The following is a 20,059-nucleotide window of genomic DNA, read 5'->3' as shown; positions in this document are numbered from 1 at the left end:
AATAAATAATGGAAGGAAAAACGTTCAGTAGAGTTAGTCCCTGGTTAGATAGGCGTTTACAGTCCGAATGGCCTCTGGGAAGAAACTCCTTCTCAACTTCTCCATTCTCACCGCACGGCAACGGAGGCGTTTGCCTGACCGTAGCAGTTGGAACAGTCCGTTGCAGGGGTGGAAGGGGTCTCTCATGATATTGTTGGCTCTTGAGTTGCACCTCCTGATGTATTCCCTGCATATCTACTGTATGTGCCTACCTAAAAGCCTCTTAAATGCCACTATCGTATGTGCCTCCATCACCATCCCTGACAATGCATTCCAGACTTTCCACCTTGGGAAAAAGTTTCTGACTGTCTACCCTATCGATGCCTCTCCTCTATTGCGATGGAATCAAGCAATACCAGAGAATTGTGCAGGGTACATGACTGCAGTTACAGTCAGAGAGCAGTAGTTAAGGTAGAATCCAAAGCATATGGATGGGACTGGCACAAATGGATGTCACAGATGTCATGGAAGCTATTCATAGCACATACGTCCAACTTCAAACAGGAAAATCTTTTGTTCTGATGGTTCAAAATACACAACCTCAGCATGCAAGTCTAAAGACAATGTAGTAAATCAAAGCAATTCTTGCACAGCAATTTCTTCACAGCAAAATAATGTTCACAGTGAAGAACCACAGGGGGGAGTGCACAAGGTACTGAAGTTGATAAAATGTGGAGACTTGTGTTAATGTAGCATTTATGCCAGCCAGCAGCATTGGCAAATAGCAGAATGACTTACACAAAGAAAGTGATATCATGTCCAGTGTACATACACGAGCACTGAAGTGGCAGCAGATTGCTTAATTATGTCCAAGGGCACAGTTTTTTTACACAAAGGGTGGTGGGTGCATGGAACGAGCTGCTGGAGGAGGTAGTTGAGGTAGGTTCTATCGCATCATTTAAGAATCATTTAGACAGCTACATGCGTAGGAAAGGTTTAGAAGACACGGGCCATACGCAGGCAGGTGGGACTAGTGTAGATGGGGCATGTTGGTCAACGTGGGCAAGTTGGCCCAAAGAGGATGTTTTCATGCTGTTTGTCTCTATGACTATCTAAACAAATTCAACCAAATGACATTAATGCAAAGTGCAGCAAAAAAAAAAGCATTTTTATGTAAAATATAGAAGACTAATCCAGATAAAACATTTGGCCGTGTCACAATAACGAACAAGTTTGTAAATCAGTTGTTGCTGTAGGACACAGATTGGTCCCGAAAATTGGATCTAGACATGCGGTTGGGAAAATATCTAGAAATATTTAAGGTTACATACTCAGTTATTAGAGATTATGATGTAGATATCCATATTAAATGAAATTAAAAAAACAATTTTCTTTTGACACCATTCTGTCCCAGATACACTGAAGAACAATGTAGCAATAAAGTTAACTAAATTGGAACAAAGTTAAGTTCTGGTGAAGACAAGCCCGAATGATATATCAATACTAATCATAGTCATGCCTCAAATGGACAAGACTGTTTGATAGTTACATAGTGATAGTTACATAGTGACATTGAACCACACAGTTAACCATGAGCAGTATTGTTACTGACTTCACAGTATCTATATCAGACTTTATGGAAAACCAAATTCCTCCTATGTTGCAAAACATACTTGGCTAATAAATTATGATTATGATTATGATCAAGTGTTGGCAAGAACCAAGATTTTTATTAAACTCGATCTGCCACAAACAAATGCTAAGCTGAATGTAGATGAGGAGAGTCAACAACATTTGAGAATCAATAAACAGAAGTCTTCACTTGTACCCAATAGGCAATAGACAATAGGTGCAAGAGCAGGTCATTAGGCTCTTTGAGCCAGCACCGCCATTCAATGTGATCATGGCTGATCATCCCCAATCAGTACCCCGTTCCTGCCTTCACCCCATATCCCCTGACTCCGCCATCTTTAAGAGCACTATTTAGCTCTCTCTTGAAAGTATCCAGAGAACCTGCCTCCACCGCCCTCTGAGGCAGAGAATTTCACATTCTTGTTCAACAGCATCTGCATTTTCTTGTACTTGGTACCAAAGAGGTTGTGGTGAACTGGCTTCTTGAACAACTGCCCTTCTTCTGATGCCGATTATTTTTGGTCAGAAGGTTTTAGGATTTAATCCCAACAATGATAAAGGAAAGATTACATGGTAAATCGTAGGGAATTGAAGAATGTAGGTGAACAGAGGGATCTGGGAATAACTGTGCACAGTTCCCTGAAAGTGGAATCTCATGTAGATAGGGTGGTAAAGAAAGCTTTTGGTGTGCTGGCCTTTATAAATCAGAGCATTGAGTATAGAAGTTGGGATGTAATGTTACAATTGTACAAGGCATTGGTGAGGCCAATTCTGGAGTATGGTGTACAATTTTGGTTGCCTAATTATAGGAAGGATGTCAACAAAATAGAGAGAGTACAGAGGAGATTTACTAGAATGTTGCCTGGGTTTCAGCAACTAAGTTACAGAGAAAGGTTGAACAAGTTAGGGCTTTATTCTTTGGAGCGCAGAAGGTTAAGGGGGGACTTGATAGAGGTTTTTTTAAATGATGAGAGGGATAGACAGAGTTGACGTGGAAAAGCTTTTCCCACTGAGAGTAGGGAAGATTCAAACAAGGGGACATGACTTGAGAATTAAGGGACTGAAGTTTAGGGGTAATATGAGGGGGAACTTCTTTACTCAGAGAGTGGTGGCTGTGTGGAATGAGCTTCCAGTGAAAGTGGTGGAGGCAGGTTCGTTTTTATCATTTAAAAATAAATTGGATAGTTATATGGACGGGAAGGGAATGGAGGGTTATGGTCTGAGCGCAGGTATATGGGACTAGGGGAGATTATGTGTTCGGCACAGACTAGAAGGGTCGAGATGGCCTGTTTCCGTGCTGTAATTGTTATATGGTTATATTACGTATTTTCAATTTAGGATAAGTGTGACCTGGATGGGTCGAGTCGGCAGTGGCATTCCCGTACACTTGCTACACTTAGCTTTTTGCTTGGCAAAGGTCATGGCTTTGAGAAACTCTGTAGAAGAATCAGTTGAAGTTGGCCTACAATCTATCTTCAATACACTAATTATGTAGACCGTGTGTAAGGTTCTGGATTGGGTACCAGTCAAGCAGTGCTCTTCACAAATTCAGTGTATTCCACACAGATGTTTCTCAAAATACTTATATAAATACATCCTTTGTACAAGTGATGACAGTTATAGAATAAATATAATTAATTGACATAAAATTAACTTAAATTGGAATTGAAATTTTACTTATTTGGATTTGACTGTCAGAGTTCTTTTTACATGCATAAAAATGTGTTAAATAACTTGTCAGAAGCAAGAGAAATATGTATATTTTTTCATTCACAGAGTACAAGAGGAAACATCTGTGAACCAGTAAAGTGAGATATTTATGGAAGAAGCATGAAAGGTGGTCATGAGCAGGGAAGGTACGAAGATATAACGCTGACCGAGTCTAATAAATCATGGAAGGTGCCCAGGTTGAAGGAAATCAACAAGAGATCTAACAGTGGAAGGTTAGGAAAAATGGCTTTCTTTCATTACTTCGAAAGAGTGGAAACTATGAGGAATTTTTGGGAAGAAAAAGCCAATGAACCAGATGGTAACACTGAGGACGATGAGGTAAGCTTTATTCCTGAATCTAAGCCTCAGTTCTAACATTTACAGTTTGATTCCAAGGTAACAACATAAGTTTAATTGAAGAACCCTGAATGTTGCCTCCCAGATCTGACTGCATTAAACTCAAACTGAAACACCTGTAATATACACTGCAAGCAGGCAAATTTGTTTTAAATGTCTGCCTTGCCCTGTGTGTACACATTGTAATCATATAGTAACTTGTCAAGTCCATGAATTAATTAGTACAGAGTACCTTGGAAAATAAGTCCCCGTGGGACTGATTTGGTAATGAAATATTGCATTTATGAAAGAATAAAGAAAACCAAATCATATCCCGCAGGATTTCATAATATATTTATTTCATGCTATAAATAAAACTTCCTTTTCGCAAAGCACTATTCATAGCCTCTGGTGTGCTGGAGTGAAGGAAGTGTTATTTGCAGGACAGATAAAGTTCACTATGGATCTAATTTGCGCACAGCAAGATGCTTCAAACGTCAATGAAATAAATAATCTTTGAAGGATAATGTTTGGGGCAAGAATTCTATTGTAATTCCTTTTATTCTAACACGCAGAATAAGCATAGTGAGACAATGTTTAATTACTGTGTTTGTTTCATGTTGTGTCTAGAACAGACTGGTTATCAGGTTTGGTTTGATAAATATATAGTATGTCTTGTAGAGGGGCTGCTGCTCACTTGGCTTTAGTGCTGAAAAAAAAACAAAAGGATGCCTCAGAGACAGTGTAAGAAGCACACAAAATAACCAGTGGAGTCAAACGATTTTTGTTACCGTGTCGTACTGTGTTGGACAGTGTCGAACCGTGTCGGACTGTGTTTTACTGTGATTAAACATTCCTGGCCGTGCATGTAAGTTATGGACTTCTTACAAAATAAATCAGTGTTTGTTTAACTTACTAGTGGATAACTGGAATTTATGGGACATTGGTACGACTCGCGTAGGCCGTGACTATCAGCTAGTACATTCTGCCGATAAGATATAAAATTGGCCAGGAGACTGGGATAACTCATTTGATCTCTTTACAACAGAGGAGGAGCCATCTTGGGGAACGGCTGCTAACCAGCAGCCGTCCGTTTAATTCGCTTTTTTAAAAAAAGTTTTGAGTAAGTCCTGTGTTTCGTCCGTTGGTGAAATGGACTTTTTAATGTGGGGGGTAGGGGGCAATTCTACTTCTAGGTCCCTACCTGGTCGGTGAGGCAGCTTTTTCTCCGGGCTGCCCGTCGACCCGTCCTCGTGGCCTACCAGCGGGCGTGGAGCGCCGTTTCCTGGCGGGGGCCGCCCAGCACCTCGGCTTCTGTGGCGGCGCAGCGCTGGAGTGCTATCGTGGAGCGGAGCGGGCAATGCCTTGCCTGGGTCGCCATGCTGGATCGACGCGCTGGAGCTCCGGTGAGCTGTAACCGCCAAGATCAACACCTCCGGGCTGCGAGTCTGCGGAGTGGAGCGGGCGGTGCCGACTATAACATCGGGAGCCTGGGAGCTCCAAACCGGCGAGGCTTTGTCGGCTTCGGAAGCCGCGGTCCCCAGTCAGGAAGCAGCCGTTCCAGGTGGCCCAGCCGCTTAGAGGACTCTCCCGACGCCGGGTCAACACCACCCGGCGAGAATGGCCAGGAACATCGGGCCTCCATAGAGGCAACAGCGGTGGCCTCAATAGGCCTGACTTTGGGTAAACTGGGGGACTGGACATTGTGCCTTCCCGCACAGTGGTAACCATTGTGGGGGGATGATTTTTTTTTTGTCTGTAAGTAAACCTGTTAGTCTTAGTCCAAGATGGCTGCCATGAAGGGAGAGTGGACGCTGGCGCGCTTTAGCTGCCGCTGCTCTCTCTTCACATTGTGTTTTTGATTTTTTGTTTTTGGACTGAATTCTGTTTTTAATTTGTGTTTCTGTGATGTCTTTATTATTTATTTTATTCTGATCATATGTTTTATTATTCTTGTTAATCTCTGTAAGGTGTCTTTGAGATTTCTGAAAGGCGGCCAAAAATAAAATGTATTATTATTATTATTATTATTATTATTATTACAACAGGTACTTTACGTTTATTCAAGAGGATTCCAATTTAGGGTCTAAAACAGCAGGAGCCCCTGCATGAGGCTTCTTTGGGCATCTGATTCAGCCAAATCCTAAGAGATACCATCAATGAACCCACCCAAGAAAATATTCTCCATGTGTATTGATGTAATTGTGCCAGCAACACCAATACGCCAATTTATTCTGTTGGAAAGTGTTAGAATAAAACTTCAGAAATGCATTAGTAATGCATTGAAATAAGATGAGGAAATACTGTAGCTATGGAGATAAATATGCTTTAAATAATCAAATACTTTATTCCCAGTGACAGATTTTGTAGACAATATCAGACATTGGCTTGTGATAAATCGAGTTAAGAAGTAACAGTAATTGCCAGGGCTAGGTTCTACTTCAGGGAATTGGAAGCAAAAAAAAATTGACGGGACGCTAATTTGATCAAAGTGAGTTAAAAAAATGTCAGTACTTGTAAAAGGAAAGAAAAGCCATTTGTATGCCAGGTAGTTTTTATTATGTAGGTTGGAAGACTTTACATAGTGCTAACGTCCAGGAGACCTGAACCAACATCAGGAAACATGAACCAACACCAGGAAAGTGCTCAATGGTGCAAGTAGATGATGCACAGTCTGAGTTTGTGAGGTGAACGAGAGGACAATGTATCAATGTGTGGCAGGTTTATGAGGATGTTGCCAGGACTCGAGGGCCTGAGCTATAGGGAGAGTTTAGGCAGGCTAGGACTTTATTCCTTCGAGCGCAGTAGGCTGAGGGATAATCTTATGGAGGTTTATAAAATCAGGAAAGGAATAGATTCCACTACACTGAGTCTTTTACCCAGTGTGGTGGAATCAAGAACCAGAGGACTCAGGTTTAAGGTGAGCGGGCAAGAATTAATAGGAACTTGAGGGGCAACTTGTTCACTCAGAGGATGGTGGGTATATGGAACAAGTTGTCAGAGGTGGTAGTTGAGGCATGTTCAATAACAGCATTTATTAGACACTTGGATAGGTAGATGGATAGGAAAGCTTTAGAGGGATAGAAGCCAAATATGTGCAAATGGGACTAGGTTAGATGGGGTATCTTTGTTGGGTTGGACGAGTTGGACCAAGTGCCTGTTACCATGCTGTGCTGCGAGAACCTCATGGCTGTCAAAGCCTTATTTTTCTTTAAATACGGCTTTTAGGGCTAAATACGGAAAAATAGGTTTCTATTTATTTAACGTCTTTCACAGGTGTTGAAGAAATTTATTGGAAGTGTTGCTTCGTAAGAAAGTGGCGGCCAATTTTAGCATAGCAATGGTCCACAAAGAGCAAACTGATACCTGGTTTTAGTGGGATAAATGTGGGCTGCAGTCTAGAGCAGCAGAGAGAATTCCCTTGCTCTTCACCGGGTATTTTACCGAGTGGGCAGTCTAAACACATTTTTGACTCTTGTGCGGAATTGCTCAAAATGTTGTGTTTTGAGGCATGTTAAAATAAGGTACTATTTGGAAGTCTAAGACGCCTGCCCAGATACCCTGCCCCTTAATCTGCTGTCAGCTATCAGGAATACATAGAATTGGCAAAGATCAACATTACTGTTTTCATGGGCTTCGCACAAGGGTTGCAGGAAATTGACAGAATCTTCAAGGGATTTCATTGCCATATGTCCCATTATATTGCTCCCCTTCATTCTTTAAATTGGCCTGGTCAGGCAATGTTGGAACTTGTGCGGACAAATTCAGGCTACAATTTTACAGCCTGCGCTTGAAACTCAGCAGGGTCCCCGAGTCAGAGCATCAAAATCCCTTGACGAGACACAGAAGTAGTCTGTAAATGCGTGCACATTTGGATAATGGAACTCTGCATTGTCTTTCTCGCCAAATTGTTACACAATCCTGGAGTAATATTCGTGGCAAGCTAAAGGTGAGTACAGAGATTATGGTCCCACTGCGACTAGTTTACAGAGTGAGTTTCCATATTGCTGAACGAACTTGTATTGCATTCAGGAAATCAGCCGTTAAAAAATTAATTCCTTTGCCATCACAGGGTCCAGCATTACAGTTTGTCAGAGAAAGAGGAGCATCACCATTGAAATAACGGCAAATGCATTGAATTACATATTTTCCTCATTTATATTAGGCACAATGCATCTGCCCATGTATGAGTCTATATTATATCCTTATTCTAATTGCTGGTTAAATGTTAATGGATTAAAGTAGGGAAGGGTATATGGCAGGTACCTGAATAAACTTAGGGCAGATTCAACGGATGTAATAATAATACTGTGATATTTTTTAACAACATGCCAAACAATATCATTTTTGCAGTGCAAATTTTATTTTGCAGTGGCTATTCCCCCCAACCCTAAACTCTAAGAAATCTGCGTCTACTGCTAACCACTGATCTAGTTCCCAATATATTTCCTGTGCAGGGTGTCGTAGGACATCCACGTGCTTTGAGCTTGTATATCAAAATGACAGGCCACGGATTGCTACACACATCTTCCTCACCACCTGTTTTAGACTTGTCATGGGCCCAATGCATTTCTTTCCTTTTAGGTACAATTCTTGGCAGCACCAGCCTACAGTGGGCTGCGTGACTTTTCAGAGGCTACTTCATACACGTGCTTTATTGAAGCTACACCATGCTCTTTCAATAAGGAGCAAATACGAACATGTATATCTAAAATACTCATGATGTGATCTCACCCTACATGAGCAATGGATTTATTTTGCAAAGTGAAATCATTTTGGATAGGAGGCAGCCTTTGCCTTTTAGCATACCTTTGGCGTAAGTTTTGGACATTAATTAGTTACAATCAACAAAGAGAGAAGTCTTCATTCCAAGAGCTACAGGTAGTAATTGATTATTTATTGTACGTTTGATAATTATCTTCATTTATTCATCATAGTTCTGTCCACGGGAAGTTGTGAATTTTTTAGATGTTGAATGATACAAATCTCATTTGATGCGTACATGGAATAGGAACCATAATGTGGATTTTTTCAGAACCTATCTCAAAACATGGATTCAAGTAATTTGCAGTGCGTATAGTTACAATTCTGTATTTGGACGGTTGTGGAGCAGGTGCTGGAGGGTAATTGAAATAAGCTGCGTAGTAGCAAGGTGTGACGTTGTTTTCATTCAAATGAATCAATAGTCAAGAGTGTTTTATTATTATATGTTCCAACATGAGCATAAAGCATGGAAATCATATATTGGTGTAGGTTATTGAGGTTCGGTTCAATTTGTCATCGAACATGCTGTACAGTATATTTGTACACCTGCCAAAGGGATAAAGATACAGCATTCTGGCATTTATCTTCTGTAATAATGGATGACGGCATGTTAGTCATCTCGGTATTTTGCCTTGAAATGTATTGGCTACGGATGTAGAAAAAGTAACAGTAATTGACAGTACAAACAAAAAGTAAACCTGATATTCTTTCTTGAAACTCTATGATAAGACAATGATATTTTGGTAAATGAAATCTCTGACTGTTCGTACAGTACATTGTTTTAAATACATTGTTTTAATAAGGCATGGGATATGGCAAGCTGTTTTGTGGATTTGCCAGCATGACACTAAAATAACATTTTTAAAATATGAATTTGCAAGTGTGTGGCCACTGCAAAATATTACAGTAAAGATTTTGAAAAAAGAATACACTCTTAAAGCCATGAAGGAAATGTCTGCACAGGATTCCAGTGGAAGTGGTGGAGGCAGGTTCATTGGTATCATTTAAAAATAAATTGGATAGGCATATGGATGAGAAGGGAATGGAGGGTTATGGTATGAGTGCAGGCAGGTGGGACTAAGGGAAAAAAAGTTGTTCGGCTGGTACGGACTTGTAGGGCCGAGATGGCCTGTTTCCGTGCTCACGAGTCATCATGCATGGTTCAAGCGTTATGATTCAACTGAAAAGTGAGAAACAAAAATGTTTATTTATTAAAAGTAATTTAAGACATGTGAGAAAAAGCATTGTTAAGGGCCTGTCCGACTTGGGCGTCATTTGCGCGTCATTTACGTCGACAGGCTGGTAGTGACAGTTGCTTGACAGTCTCGCGCGTCATCACGCATCATCATGCATCATCACGAGTCATCATGCATCATCACGCGTCATCATGCATCATCACGCGTCATCATGCATCATCACGCGTCAGCACAGCCGTCTGGTGCGCGTGACATCATTAGAATACTCTGCTTTACCCGGCACTTTATCAGGCTATTTATTCATGTGTGTTTATATTTATACAATGGTATATGGACACACTGATTTGTTTTGTAGTAAATGCCTACTATGTTCTGTGTGCTGAAGCAAAGCAAGAATTTCATTGTCCTATCAGGGACACATGACAATTGTTATATGGTTACTCACTTGAACTTGAACCTCCCTAATCTGCATCATGACCATCATGGAAGAACTACAGATTTTATTGCTACAGCAACAACAGAGACTTCTGTTAACAGCAGCCCTCATACTTACAGATCATTCACGCAGGAGTACAACAAGAAAGGCTAGCAAGAAACCCAGGAAGAGGTCTGTGTGGATGAGGTTAGAGGTGACATGATGCGTAAAATGCGTGCCGACTGCATATGGGCATCGCACGGCGTCACTTGTTTACGGACGTTGACGCATGTGACGTAACCATGCGATATAGCGGCGATGCCACTGCATCAGCGTGCGTAGCCAATGCGTCAGCGTGCGTAGGTGATGCGTCACGCAGGTGGTGCGGGAGGATTTCGGTACACTACGAAATCCTGGAGCGCCTAGCGATGCCACGCGCCACCACATGCGATTCCACGCCTCACCATGCGCTATGCGCGCGTCACCCACGCGCCCCCCACGCGTCGCCCAATTTTCTACATGACGCGTAAAATGAGGCGCAAATGACGCCCAAGTGGGACAGGCCCTTTACTCTGTGATATCTTAAAGTGACCATATAATATTAACCTCTCTGAAGTTTCAAATAATGGGCTAATTTATATAATTTATGCACATTGAGCAGCAGTTATTAGGTTGCTCAAAAGAGAATGGAATTTATGGAACACTAAAAAAGGACAGCACAGAAACAGGCCCATTGGCCGTCATTTCTGTGCCATACATGATACCAATTTAAACTGCACATCTGCCAGCACGTTGTCTACATCCATCAGTTCTCAGTATATTCATGACATTCTAAATTACTCTTAAACATTACCAGAGGAAGTGATGGAAGCAGATACGATTGCAATGTGTTCAAAGCACACAGCGTTATAAAGCTCGCCACATAAATCTCATATAACATTCCCACCCTGAGCCTTAAACCTGTGCCTGCTACTATTTGACATTTCCATCCTGGGAAAAAGACTTTGACTGTCTACTTTATCTATGCCCCTCACAATTTTATAAACTTCTAACATTCCACCAGCCTTCAACGCTCCTGATAAAACAATCCAAACGTCCAAATTCTAGCTAATGCTCTCTAATTCAGGCAATATGACGATGGACCTCTTCTGCACCTTCTCCAAAGCTTCCACATTCTTCCTGTATTGTGCCTACCTTAACTGGACACAATACTCCAAATATGGCCAAACCAAATTTTTATGCAACTGCAACATGACCTGTTGACTTTTATACTCAACAACCCAGCTAGTGAAGCTAAACATGCCACAAGTATTATTTACTAGCCTAGATTTGAGTATAGGAGAGCAGGAAGGTTCTACTGCAGTTGTACAGGGTCTTGGTGAGACCACATCTGGAGTATTGCGTACAGTTTTGGTCTCCTAATCTGAGGAAGGACATTCTTGCCGTAGAGGGAGTACAGAGAAGGTTCACCGGACTGATTCCTGGGATGTCAGGACTTTCATATGAAGAAAGACTGGATAGACTCGGCTTGTACTCGCTAGAATTTAGAAGATTGAGGGGGGATCTTATAGAAACTTACAAAATTCTTAAGGGGTTGGACAGGCTAGATGCAGGAAGATTGTTCCCGATGTTGGGGAAGTCCAGAACAAGGGGTCACAGTTTAAGTATAAAGGGGAAATCTTTTAGGACCGAGATGAAGAAAATATTTTTCACACAGAGAGTGGTGAATCTCTGGAATTCTCTGCCACAGAATGTAGTTGAGGCCAGTTCATTGGCTATATTTAAGAGGGAGTTAGATGTGGCCCTTGTGGCGAAAGGGATCAGGGGGTATGGAGAGAAGGCAGGTACAGGATACTGAGTTGGATGATTAGCCATGATCATATTGAATGGCGGTGCAGGCTCGAAGGGCCAAATGGCCTACTCCTGCACCTATTTTCTATGTTTATCTGTTTCTAAATGTCTCAAATACAGGGAGATCTTAAGTGATCTTGGAGTCCAGGTCCATAGTTTCCTAAAAGTGGAACACAAGTAGATAGTGTGGCAAAGAGAGTATATAGTGTGCTTATCTTCATTATTGAGTATAAGAGTCAGGAAGTCATTATGCAGCTCTGTGAGACTTTGGTTAGGCTGCACTTGAAGCATTACATGCAGTTCCGGTTGTCCCATTACAGGAAGCAAATGGAGGCTTTATGGAGGGTGTAAATGAGCTACCTGACTTAGGTGGTATTAGCCACAGGGCGAGGTTTGACAAACTTGCATTGTTTTCTTTGAAGGTGCACATTCATTGAACTTAATCTCAAAGAAAATGAATGTGGTTTGATGTTAAAAATTAGACAACAAAGAAGGAAGAGGATATTAACATCAATTGATATCTAGGAATGTTACTGTACCAACCCAGTATACAAATGAACCCCTAGTTATATTGTTGAATGTTATTCAATGGGTGACTGGACATACAGTAACAAGTCTTCAGAATCACTTGACAGCCTTTGCAATTACTCTTATGCCCCTGTCCCACATAGGAAACCTGAACTGAAACCCCTGGAGACTTTGCGCCCCACCCAAGGTTTCCGTGCGGATCCCGGAGGTTTTTGTCAGTCTCCCTACCTGCTTCCACTACCTGCAACCTCCGGCAACCACCTGCAACCTCCGGGAACCGCACGGAAACCTTGGGTGTGGCGCAAATTCTCCAGAGGTTTCCGTTCAGGTTTCCTAAGTGGGACAGGGGCATTACACACTAGATGAAGATGCGCCAATGAAAGCATGCTGTTAGGTTACGTAACAGGTCGGTTTAGGAGCAGCTCTGTCCAAGACCGCAAGAAATTGCAGTAAATTGTGGATGTAGCACAGTCAATCATACAGATGATATTCCCCGCCATTGACTCCATCTATACTATACTGCCTCAGAAAAGTAGCTAACATAATCAAAGATTCGTCGCATTCTGGTCCAGTCAGACAGTAGATGCAGAAGCTCGAAAGCATGTACCACCAGACTCAGGACCATTTTCTTCTTCCCCTCTGTTATCAGGCTTCTGTACGGTACTTCCATAAGTTAGATTGTCCGTTCAGCTCTATCCCATTGCGGACATTGGACTTTGTCTATGATACTGATGTGCTATAATGCTGACAACTACATTCTGCACCTCTTTCTTCCACTTTACTCCGCCTCACTCTTCTGCTTTTTTTAAAAAAGTGCTGTTTTTTTCCCTTTTTTCCTTCCGCCCACAATATTTAATATGCAAAATAATATGTGATTCTGTTCCATTCTGTTTGTAGTTTGTTTGGTTGTTTGTTTGGTTGTTTGTTTATTTTTTGCACAGTCCGCGGGCATTGCCACTTTTCATTTCACTGCACATCTCGTATGTGTACGTGACGAATAAACTTGACGTGACTTGACTATTCCACATGAGTTTAACTTGGTTGTCTTTTTGTATAGTATTATCTGATCTGATTGGATAGCATGCAAAACAAAGCTTTTCACTGTACCTCGTTGCACGTGACAATAATAACCTAATCTAACCTAAACCGTGAGGTAAAGCTGTGGATAGGGCGGAGAGACACGACCAGAAAGAGCGCTCGCTTGCAATGCCATCGGTGGCCGCTCAGGAGATTTCAACTGAGCTCTTGTAATTTTATCCGGATTAAAGGGGTGGGTGGAGCATCAGTTGCCGGAAAATCTGTGTTCAACCTGTAATCAATTTAGCAGGTCACTGAAAATAGATTCCCCCTGACACTTAGGGTCAATTTCAGTTTCTGCTGCACAGCTTAAAAGCAGAATAGTTGCAAGACACTGTTCAGTTTAGTTTAGAGATACAGAAAAGAAACAGGCCCTATGGCCCAACGAGTTCACACTGACCATTGATCACCCATTCACGCTATCTCCACATAGTCCAACTTTCTTATCCACTCCCTACACATTAGGGACAAGTTACTGTGGCCAATTAACTAACAAAGGCGCACGTCTTCGGGGTGTGGGAGGAAACCGGGGCACCCAGAGGAAACCCACGTGGTCAAAGAGAAAACGTGCATATAAAGAAGGACAGTAAAAGCTTATTTAAATATGTTAAGGGAAAAAGAATAGCAAAGTCAAATGTGGGACCTTGAAGGCAGACCCGGGTGAAATTATTAATGGGGAACAAGGAAATGGCAGAAGAGTTGAACAGGTACTTCGGATCTGTCTTCACTAAGGAAGACACAAACAATCTCCCACATGTACTAGAGGACAGAGGATCTAAGGGGGTCGAGGATCTGAAAGAAATTTTCATTAGGTGAGAAATAGTATTGGGTAGGCTAATGGGACTGAAGGATGATAAATCCCCTGGGTGGGATGGTCTGCATCCCAGGGTCCTCAGGGAGGTGGCTCTAGAAATAGTGGATGCATTGGTGATCAGTTTCCAATGTTCAATAGATTCAGGATCAGTTCCTGTGGACTAGAGGATAGCTAATGTTATCCCACTTTTCAAGAAAGGAGCGAGAGAGAAAACGGGGAATTACAGACCAGCTAGCCTGACTTCGGTGGTGGGGAAGATGCTGGAGTCCATTATTAAAGATGTAAGAATGGGTCATTTGGATAGCAGTAAAAGGATTAGTCGAAGTCAGCATGGATTTTTGAAAGGAAAATCATGCTTGACTAATCTTCTGGAATTTTTTGAGCATGTGACAAGTAAAATGGATGAAGTGGAGCCAGTGGATGTAGTGTATCTAGACTTTCAGAAAGCCTTTGATAAGGTCCCGCAAGGGAGACTGGTGACTAAAATTAGAGCACATCGGTATTGGGGGTAGGGAGTTGACATGGATAGAAAATTGGTTGGCATACAGGAAGCAAAGAGTAGGAGTGAACGGGTCCTTTTCAGAATGGCAGGCAGTGGCGAGTGGAGTGCTGCAAGGCTCGGTGTTGGGGCCGCAACTGCTTACCATATATATTAATGATTTGGAAGAGGGAATTAGGAGCAACACTAGCAAGTTTGTGGATGACACAAAGCTGGGTGGCAGTGTGAACTGTGATGAGGATGTTAGGAGGTTGCAGGGTGACCTGGAGAGGTTGAGTGAGTGGGCAGATGCGTGGCAGATGGAGTATAATATATATAAATGTGAGGTTATCCACTTTGGTGGCAAAAACAAGGGGGCAGATTATTATCTCAATGGGGTAAGGTTAGGTAAGGGGGAGGTACAGCGAGACCTGGGTGTCCTTGTACACCAGTCACTGAAAGTTGGCTTACAGGTACAGCAGGCAGTGAAGAAATCTAATGGAATGTTGGCCTTCATAACAAGAGGATTTCCGTATAGGAGTAAAGAGGTTCTTCTGCAGTTGTATAGGGCTCTGGTAAGACCACATCTGGAGTATTGCGTACAGTTTTGGCCTCCTAATTTGAGGAAGGACATCCTTGTGATTGAGGCAGTGCAGCATATGTTCACGAGATTGATCCCTGGGATGGCGGGACTGAGGAAAGGTTGAAAAGACTAGGTTTGTATTCACTAGAGTTTAGAAGGATGAGGGGGTATCTTATAGAAACATAAAATTATAAAAGGATTGTACAAGCTAGATGCAGGAAATATGTTCCCAATGTTGGGCGAGTCCAGAACCAGGGGCCACAGAAGATTTAAACCAGTGAAGAAATTTCTCCTCACTTAATTTCTAAATTGTTTGCCCTTTATCTTCTCAACTAGATTTCAAACTTCTCAGCCAGTAGAAACACCCTTTGTGTATACATCCTGTTAACTATGTCAGGATTTTGTAAGTTTAGGTAAGATCTCCTCTCATAATCTCTAGACTTTAAATTGAAGTTCCATTCTCTTCAATCTTCCCTCGTCGCAAACCTATCGTGCCTGAAAATAGTCTTGAGAACCTCTGGTGTACTTCCTCTTTGGTAAATCTGTACACTGGCTCGATTATAATAATGTAATAATAATGTATAAAATAGTGATGAGACGGAGTACAGGAAGGAGATTGAGAACCTCGTGTCCTGGTGTCGAGACAACTACCTTTCTCTCAATGTCAACAAGACAAAGGGGATAGTGATCGACTTCAGAAGGCAAAGTGGTACACATACCCCAGTTTGCATTCATGGTGCCAAAGTACAGATGTCTGCAAACTTCAAATTCCTAGGAGTCAATATCACCAGCAACTTCTCCTGGACCGCCCATATTGAATGAACGACCAAGAAAACACACCAATGCCTCTACTTCCTTAGAAGTCTTAGGAAGTTTGGCATGTCCCCTACAACTCTCACTAACGTCAACAGATGAACCACAGCAAGCATTTTATCAGGATGCATCACGGTTTGGTTTGCTTTGGGAACATCTCCATTCATCACCGCCAGAAATTGCAGCAAATTGTGGATGCAGTCCAGACCATCACACAAACCAACCTCCCTTCTATTGCCTCCATTTATACCTCAGCAAGGCCAGTAGCAGAATCAAGGATGGATCATGCCCTGGCCATTCCCTCTTCTCCCCTCTCCCATCAGGCAAAAGGTATAGAAGTGTGAAAACGCACACCACCAGATTCAGGGACAGTTTATTCCCAGCTGTTATCAGGTAACTGAATCTTCCTACCATGACCAGAGAGCAGTGCTGAACTACTATCTACCTCTTTGGTGATCCTCGGACTATCCTTGATCAGACTTTGCTGGCTTTACCTTGTACTAAACGTGTATCTCTATACACTGTAAATGGCTCGATTGTATTCTTGTACTGTCTTTCTGCTGACAGTTAGCACGCAACAAAAGCTTTTCATTGTACCTTGGTACATGTGACAATGAACTAAACTAATTGACTAATCATGTATTACCTTGCCGCTGACTGGTTAGCATGCACCAAAAGCTTTTCACAGTACCTTCATGCATGTGACAATAACAGGGTTGCCAACATTGGGTGAGAGTTGGGAGAGACCAAGCCCGAGGGATGTACCGAGCCGCAACCTGAAGGGCCTGTCCCACTTAGGCAATCTTTTCGGCGACTACAATTTTTGCTGTTGGAGGTTGTCGTAGGTTGTCACGAGGTGTCGTAGGTGAATGCTAGTAAAACTAGTCCCTGACATCGCCCAAAGAGTCGCCTCAGTGGGACAGACCCATAAGTGCGTGGGAATAGCGTAGGTCAGGGGAGCCGCGACCATCTGCGTCACTCGTTGTCCAGCCCACTCTCCAAGTCACTGATAGATACAAAAAGCTGGAGTAACATCCAATTTACTCTCTGTGTCTGTGGACCAACTCCAAGCACCAGAGGTCCATTGATCTGCGGCACTGCTCTTAACGTGATTGGCTTTGTGGAGATGAGCCAGATGTCACTGTGTCCCGGCACTCGGCCCCGCACAGCCCTGCTAGCCGGACAGGGTTCAGTTTAGAGATACAGCGCGGATTCCTCCCACTTCCCAAAGACGTGCGGGTTTGTACGTTAATTGGCCCTCTGTAAATTGCCCCCTAGTGTGCAGGGAGTAGATGAGAAAGTAGGATAACATAGAACCGGTGTGAACGGGTGATCGATGGTCGGCACGGACTTGAGGGGCCAAAGGGCCTGTTTCCACGCTGTATCTTTGAACAAATTATAATATTGAATAAATCAACTTACCTATTGGATTTGAACATGAACAATATTATCTCAATGTTGCAGAGTATTTGAATGACATTTGCTGCATAATCCCTGAGGTTAGTCTTTGTAAAGTGAAGGGGGAATCTACAAGTTTCATTTCCTGAAGTTAATTTGTAGTTTATATTTACCATCTTGCCTTTACTTATTTGTTCCCGCGATACATGAATCCAAGACTTACATTTAAAGATGAACAAAATATCAATTTAAAGACAGATATCAACTAATTTCACCAATTGAGTATGAATATCGATGTCTTTAACATCCCCTCTCTAACCGTCCCTCTGCCACCCTTGGTACTAGTTTCAAAGTCGTCTTGTTGGGTGTCATTGTGTGAGAAGGAACTGCAGATGCTGGTTTAAACCGAAGAGTTTAAATGAAATGCTGGAGCAACTCCGCGGGACAGGCAGCATCTCTGGAGAGAAGGATTGGGTGACGTTTCGGGTCGAGACCTTTCTCAAGGTTTCGGGTCGAGGCCCTTAGAAGGGTCAAGACCAGAAACGTCACCCATTCCTTCTCTCCAGAGACGCTGCCTGATCCATGCCGGTCACCAGGGCGAATACGGCACAGAGACTCCAAAGGCAGCGGCGCAATGCTTATGATGCTACCGACGGCCCACGGCTCTTGCACTGAGGCTGCTCCATGGCCAGAGCTGCAGTGGTCAACTTGCCAGCCCGGCAAACACTCGCTAGCCCAGCTTCCCTTCCACATTTTTACCATATAACCATATAACAATTAAAGCACGGAAACAGGCCATCTCGGCCCTACAAGTCCGTGCCGAACACTTATTCTCCCCTAGTCCCATCTACCTGCACTCAGACCATAACCCTCCATTCCTTTCCCATCCATATACCTATCCAATTTATTTTTAAATGATAAAATCGAACCTGCCTTTACCACTTCCACTGGAAGCTCATTCCACACAGCTACCACTCTCTGAGTAAAAAAGTTCCCCCTCATGTTACCCCTAAACTTCTGTCCCTTAATTCTGAATCTTCCCTACTCTCAATGGGAAAAGCTTATCCACGTCAACTCTGTCTATCCCTCTCATCATTTTAAAGACCTCTATCAAGTCCCCCCTCAAACTTCTGTGCTCCAAAGAATAAAGACCTAACTTATTCAACCTTTCTCTGTAACTTAGTTGCTGAAACCCAGGCAACATTCTAGTAAATCTCCTCTGTACTCTCTCTATTTTGTTGACATCCTTCCTATAATTGGGCGACCAAAATTGTACACCATATTCCAGAATTGGTCTCACCAATGTCTTGTACAATTTTAACATTCCATCCCAACTTCTATACTCAATGCTCTGATTTATAAAGGCTAGCGCACCAAAAGCTTTTTTTACCACCCTATCTACATGAGATTCCACCTTCAGGGAACTATGCACAGTTATTCCTAGATCCCTCTGTTCACCTGCATTCCTCAATTCGCTACCATTTACCATGTACGTCCTATTTTGATTTGTCCTGCCAAGGTGTAGCACCTCACACTTATCAGCATTAAACTCCATCTGCCATCTTTCAGCCCATTCTTCCAAATGGCCTAAATCTCTCTGTAGACTTTGGAAATCTACTTAATTATCCACAACATCATCTGTATACTTACTAATCCAATTTACCACACCATCATCCAGATCATTGATGTACTTGACAAACAACAGTGGACCCAACACCGATCCCTGAGGCACCCCACTAGTCACCGGCCTCCAACCTGACAAACAGCCATCCACCATTACTCTCTAGCATCTCCCATTCAGCCACTGTTGAATCCATCTTGCTACTCCTGCATTAATACCCAACAATTGAACCTTCTTAACCAACCTTCCATGAGGAACCTTGTCAAAGGCCTTACTAAAGTCCATATACACAACATCCACTGCTTTACCCTCATCAATTTGCCTAGTAACCTCTTCAAAAAATTAAAGAAGATTAGTCAAACATGACCTTCCAGGCACAAATCCATGTTGACTGTTCCTAATCAGACCCCGTTTATCCAAATGCTTATATATATTATCTCTAAGTATCCTTTTCATTAATTTGCCCACCACTGAAGTCAAACTAACAGGTCTATAATTGCTAGGTTTACTCTTAGAACCCTTTTTAAACAATGGAACAACATGCGTGGTATGCCAATCCTCCGGCACTATTCCCGTTTCTAATGACATTTGAAATATTTCTGTCATAGCCCCTGTTATTTCTACACTAACTTCCCTCAATGTCCTAGGGAATATCCTGTCAGGACCTGGAGACTTATCCACTTTTATATTTTTCAAAAGTGTCAGTACTTCTTTTTCTTTGATTCTCATAGTTTCCATAGCTACTCTACTTGTTTCCCTTATCTCACATAATTCAATATCCTTCTCCTTGGTGAATACCGAAGAAAATAATTTGGTGAATACCGAAGAAAATAAATTGTTCAATATCTCCCCCATCTCTTTTGG

At 42.4% G+C, this 20,059-nt stretch overlaps 1 protein-coding gene across 1 annotated transcript in view; it reads left to right on the top strand.

The window, feature by feature from the left end:
- Positions 1-20,059, top strand: part of mylk4b (myosin light chain kinase family, member 4b) — a 188,002-nt gene that overhangs the window by 46,366 nt on the left and 121,577 nt on the right. Inside the window, exon 2 of the mRNA XM_055651777.1 lies at positions 3,388-3,660. Within this exon, the coding sequence (XP_055507752.1) occupies positions 3,442-3,660 (219 nt within the window). The 5' untranslated portion in view covers positions 3,388-3,441. The remainder of the gene's footprint in view (positions 1-3,387; positions 3,661-20,059) is intronic.

The sequence above is a fragment of the Leucoraja erinacea genome, chromosome 2 (assembly GCF_028641065.1).
Source record: "Leucoraja erinacea ecotype New England chromosome 2, Leri_hhj_1, whole genome shotgun sequence".
In the NCBI taxonomy this organism is placed as follows: domain Eukaryota; kingdom Metazoa; phylum Chordata; class Chondrichthyes; order Rajiformes; family Rajidae; genus Leucoraja; species Leucoraja erinaceus.
This window is presented reverse-complemented; position numbering and strand designations above follow the sequence as displayed.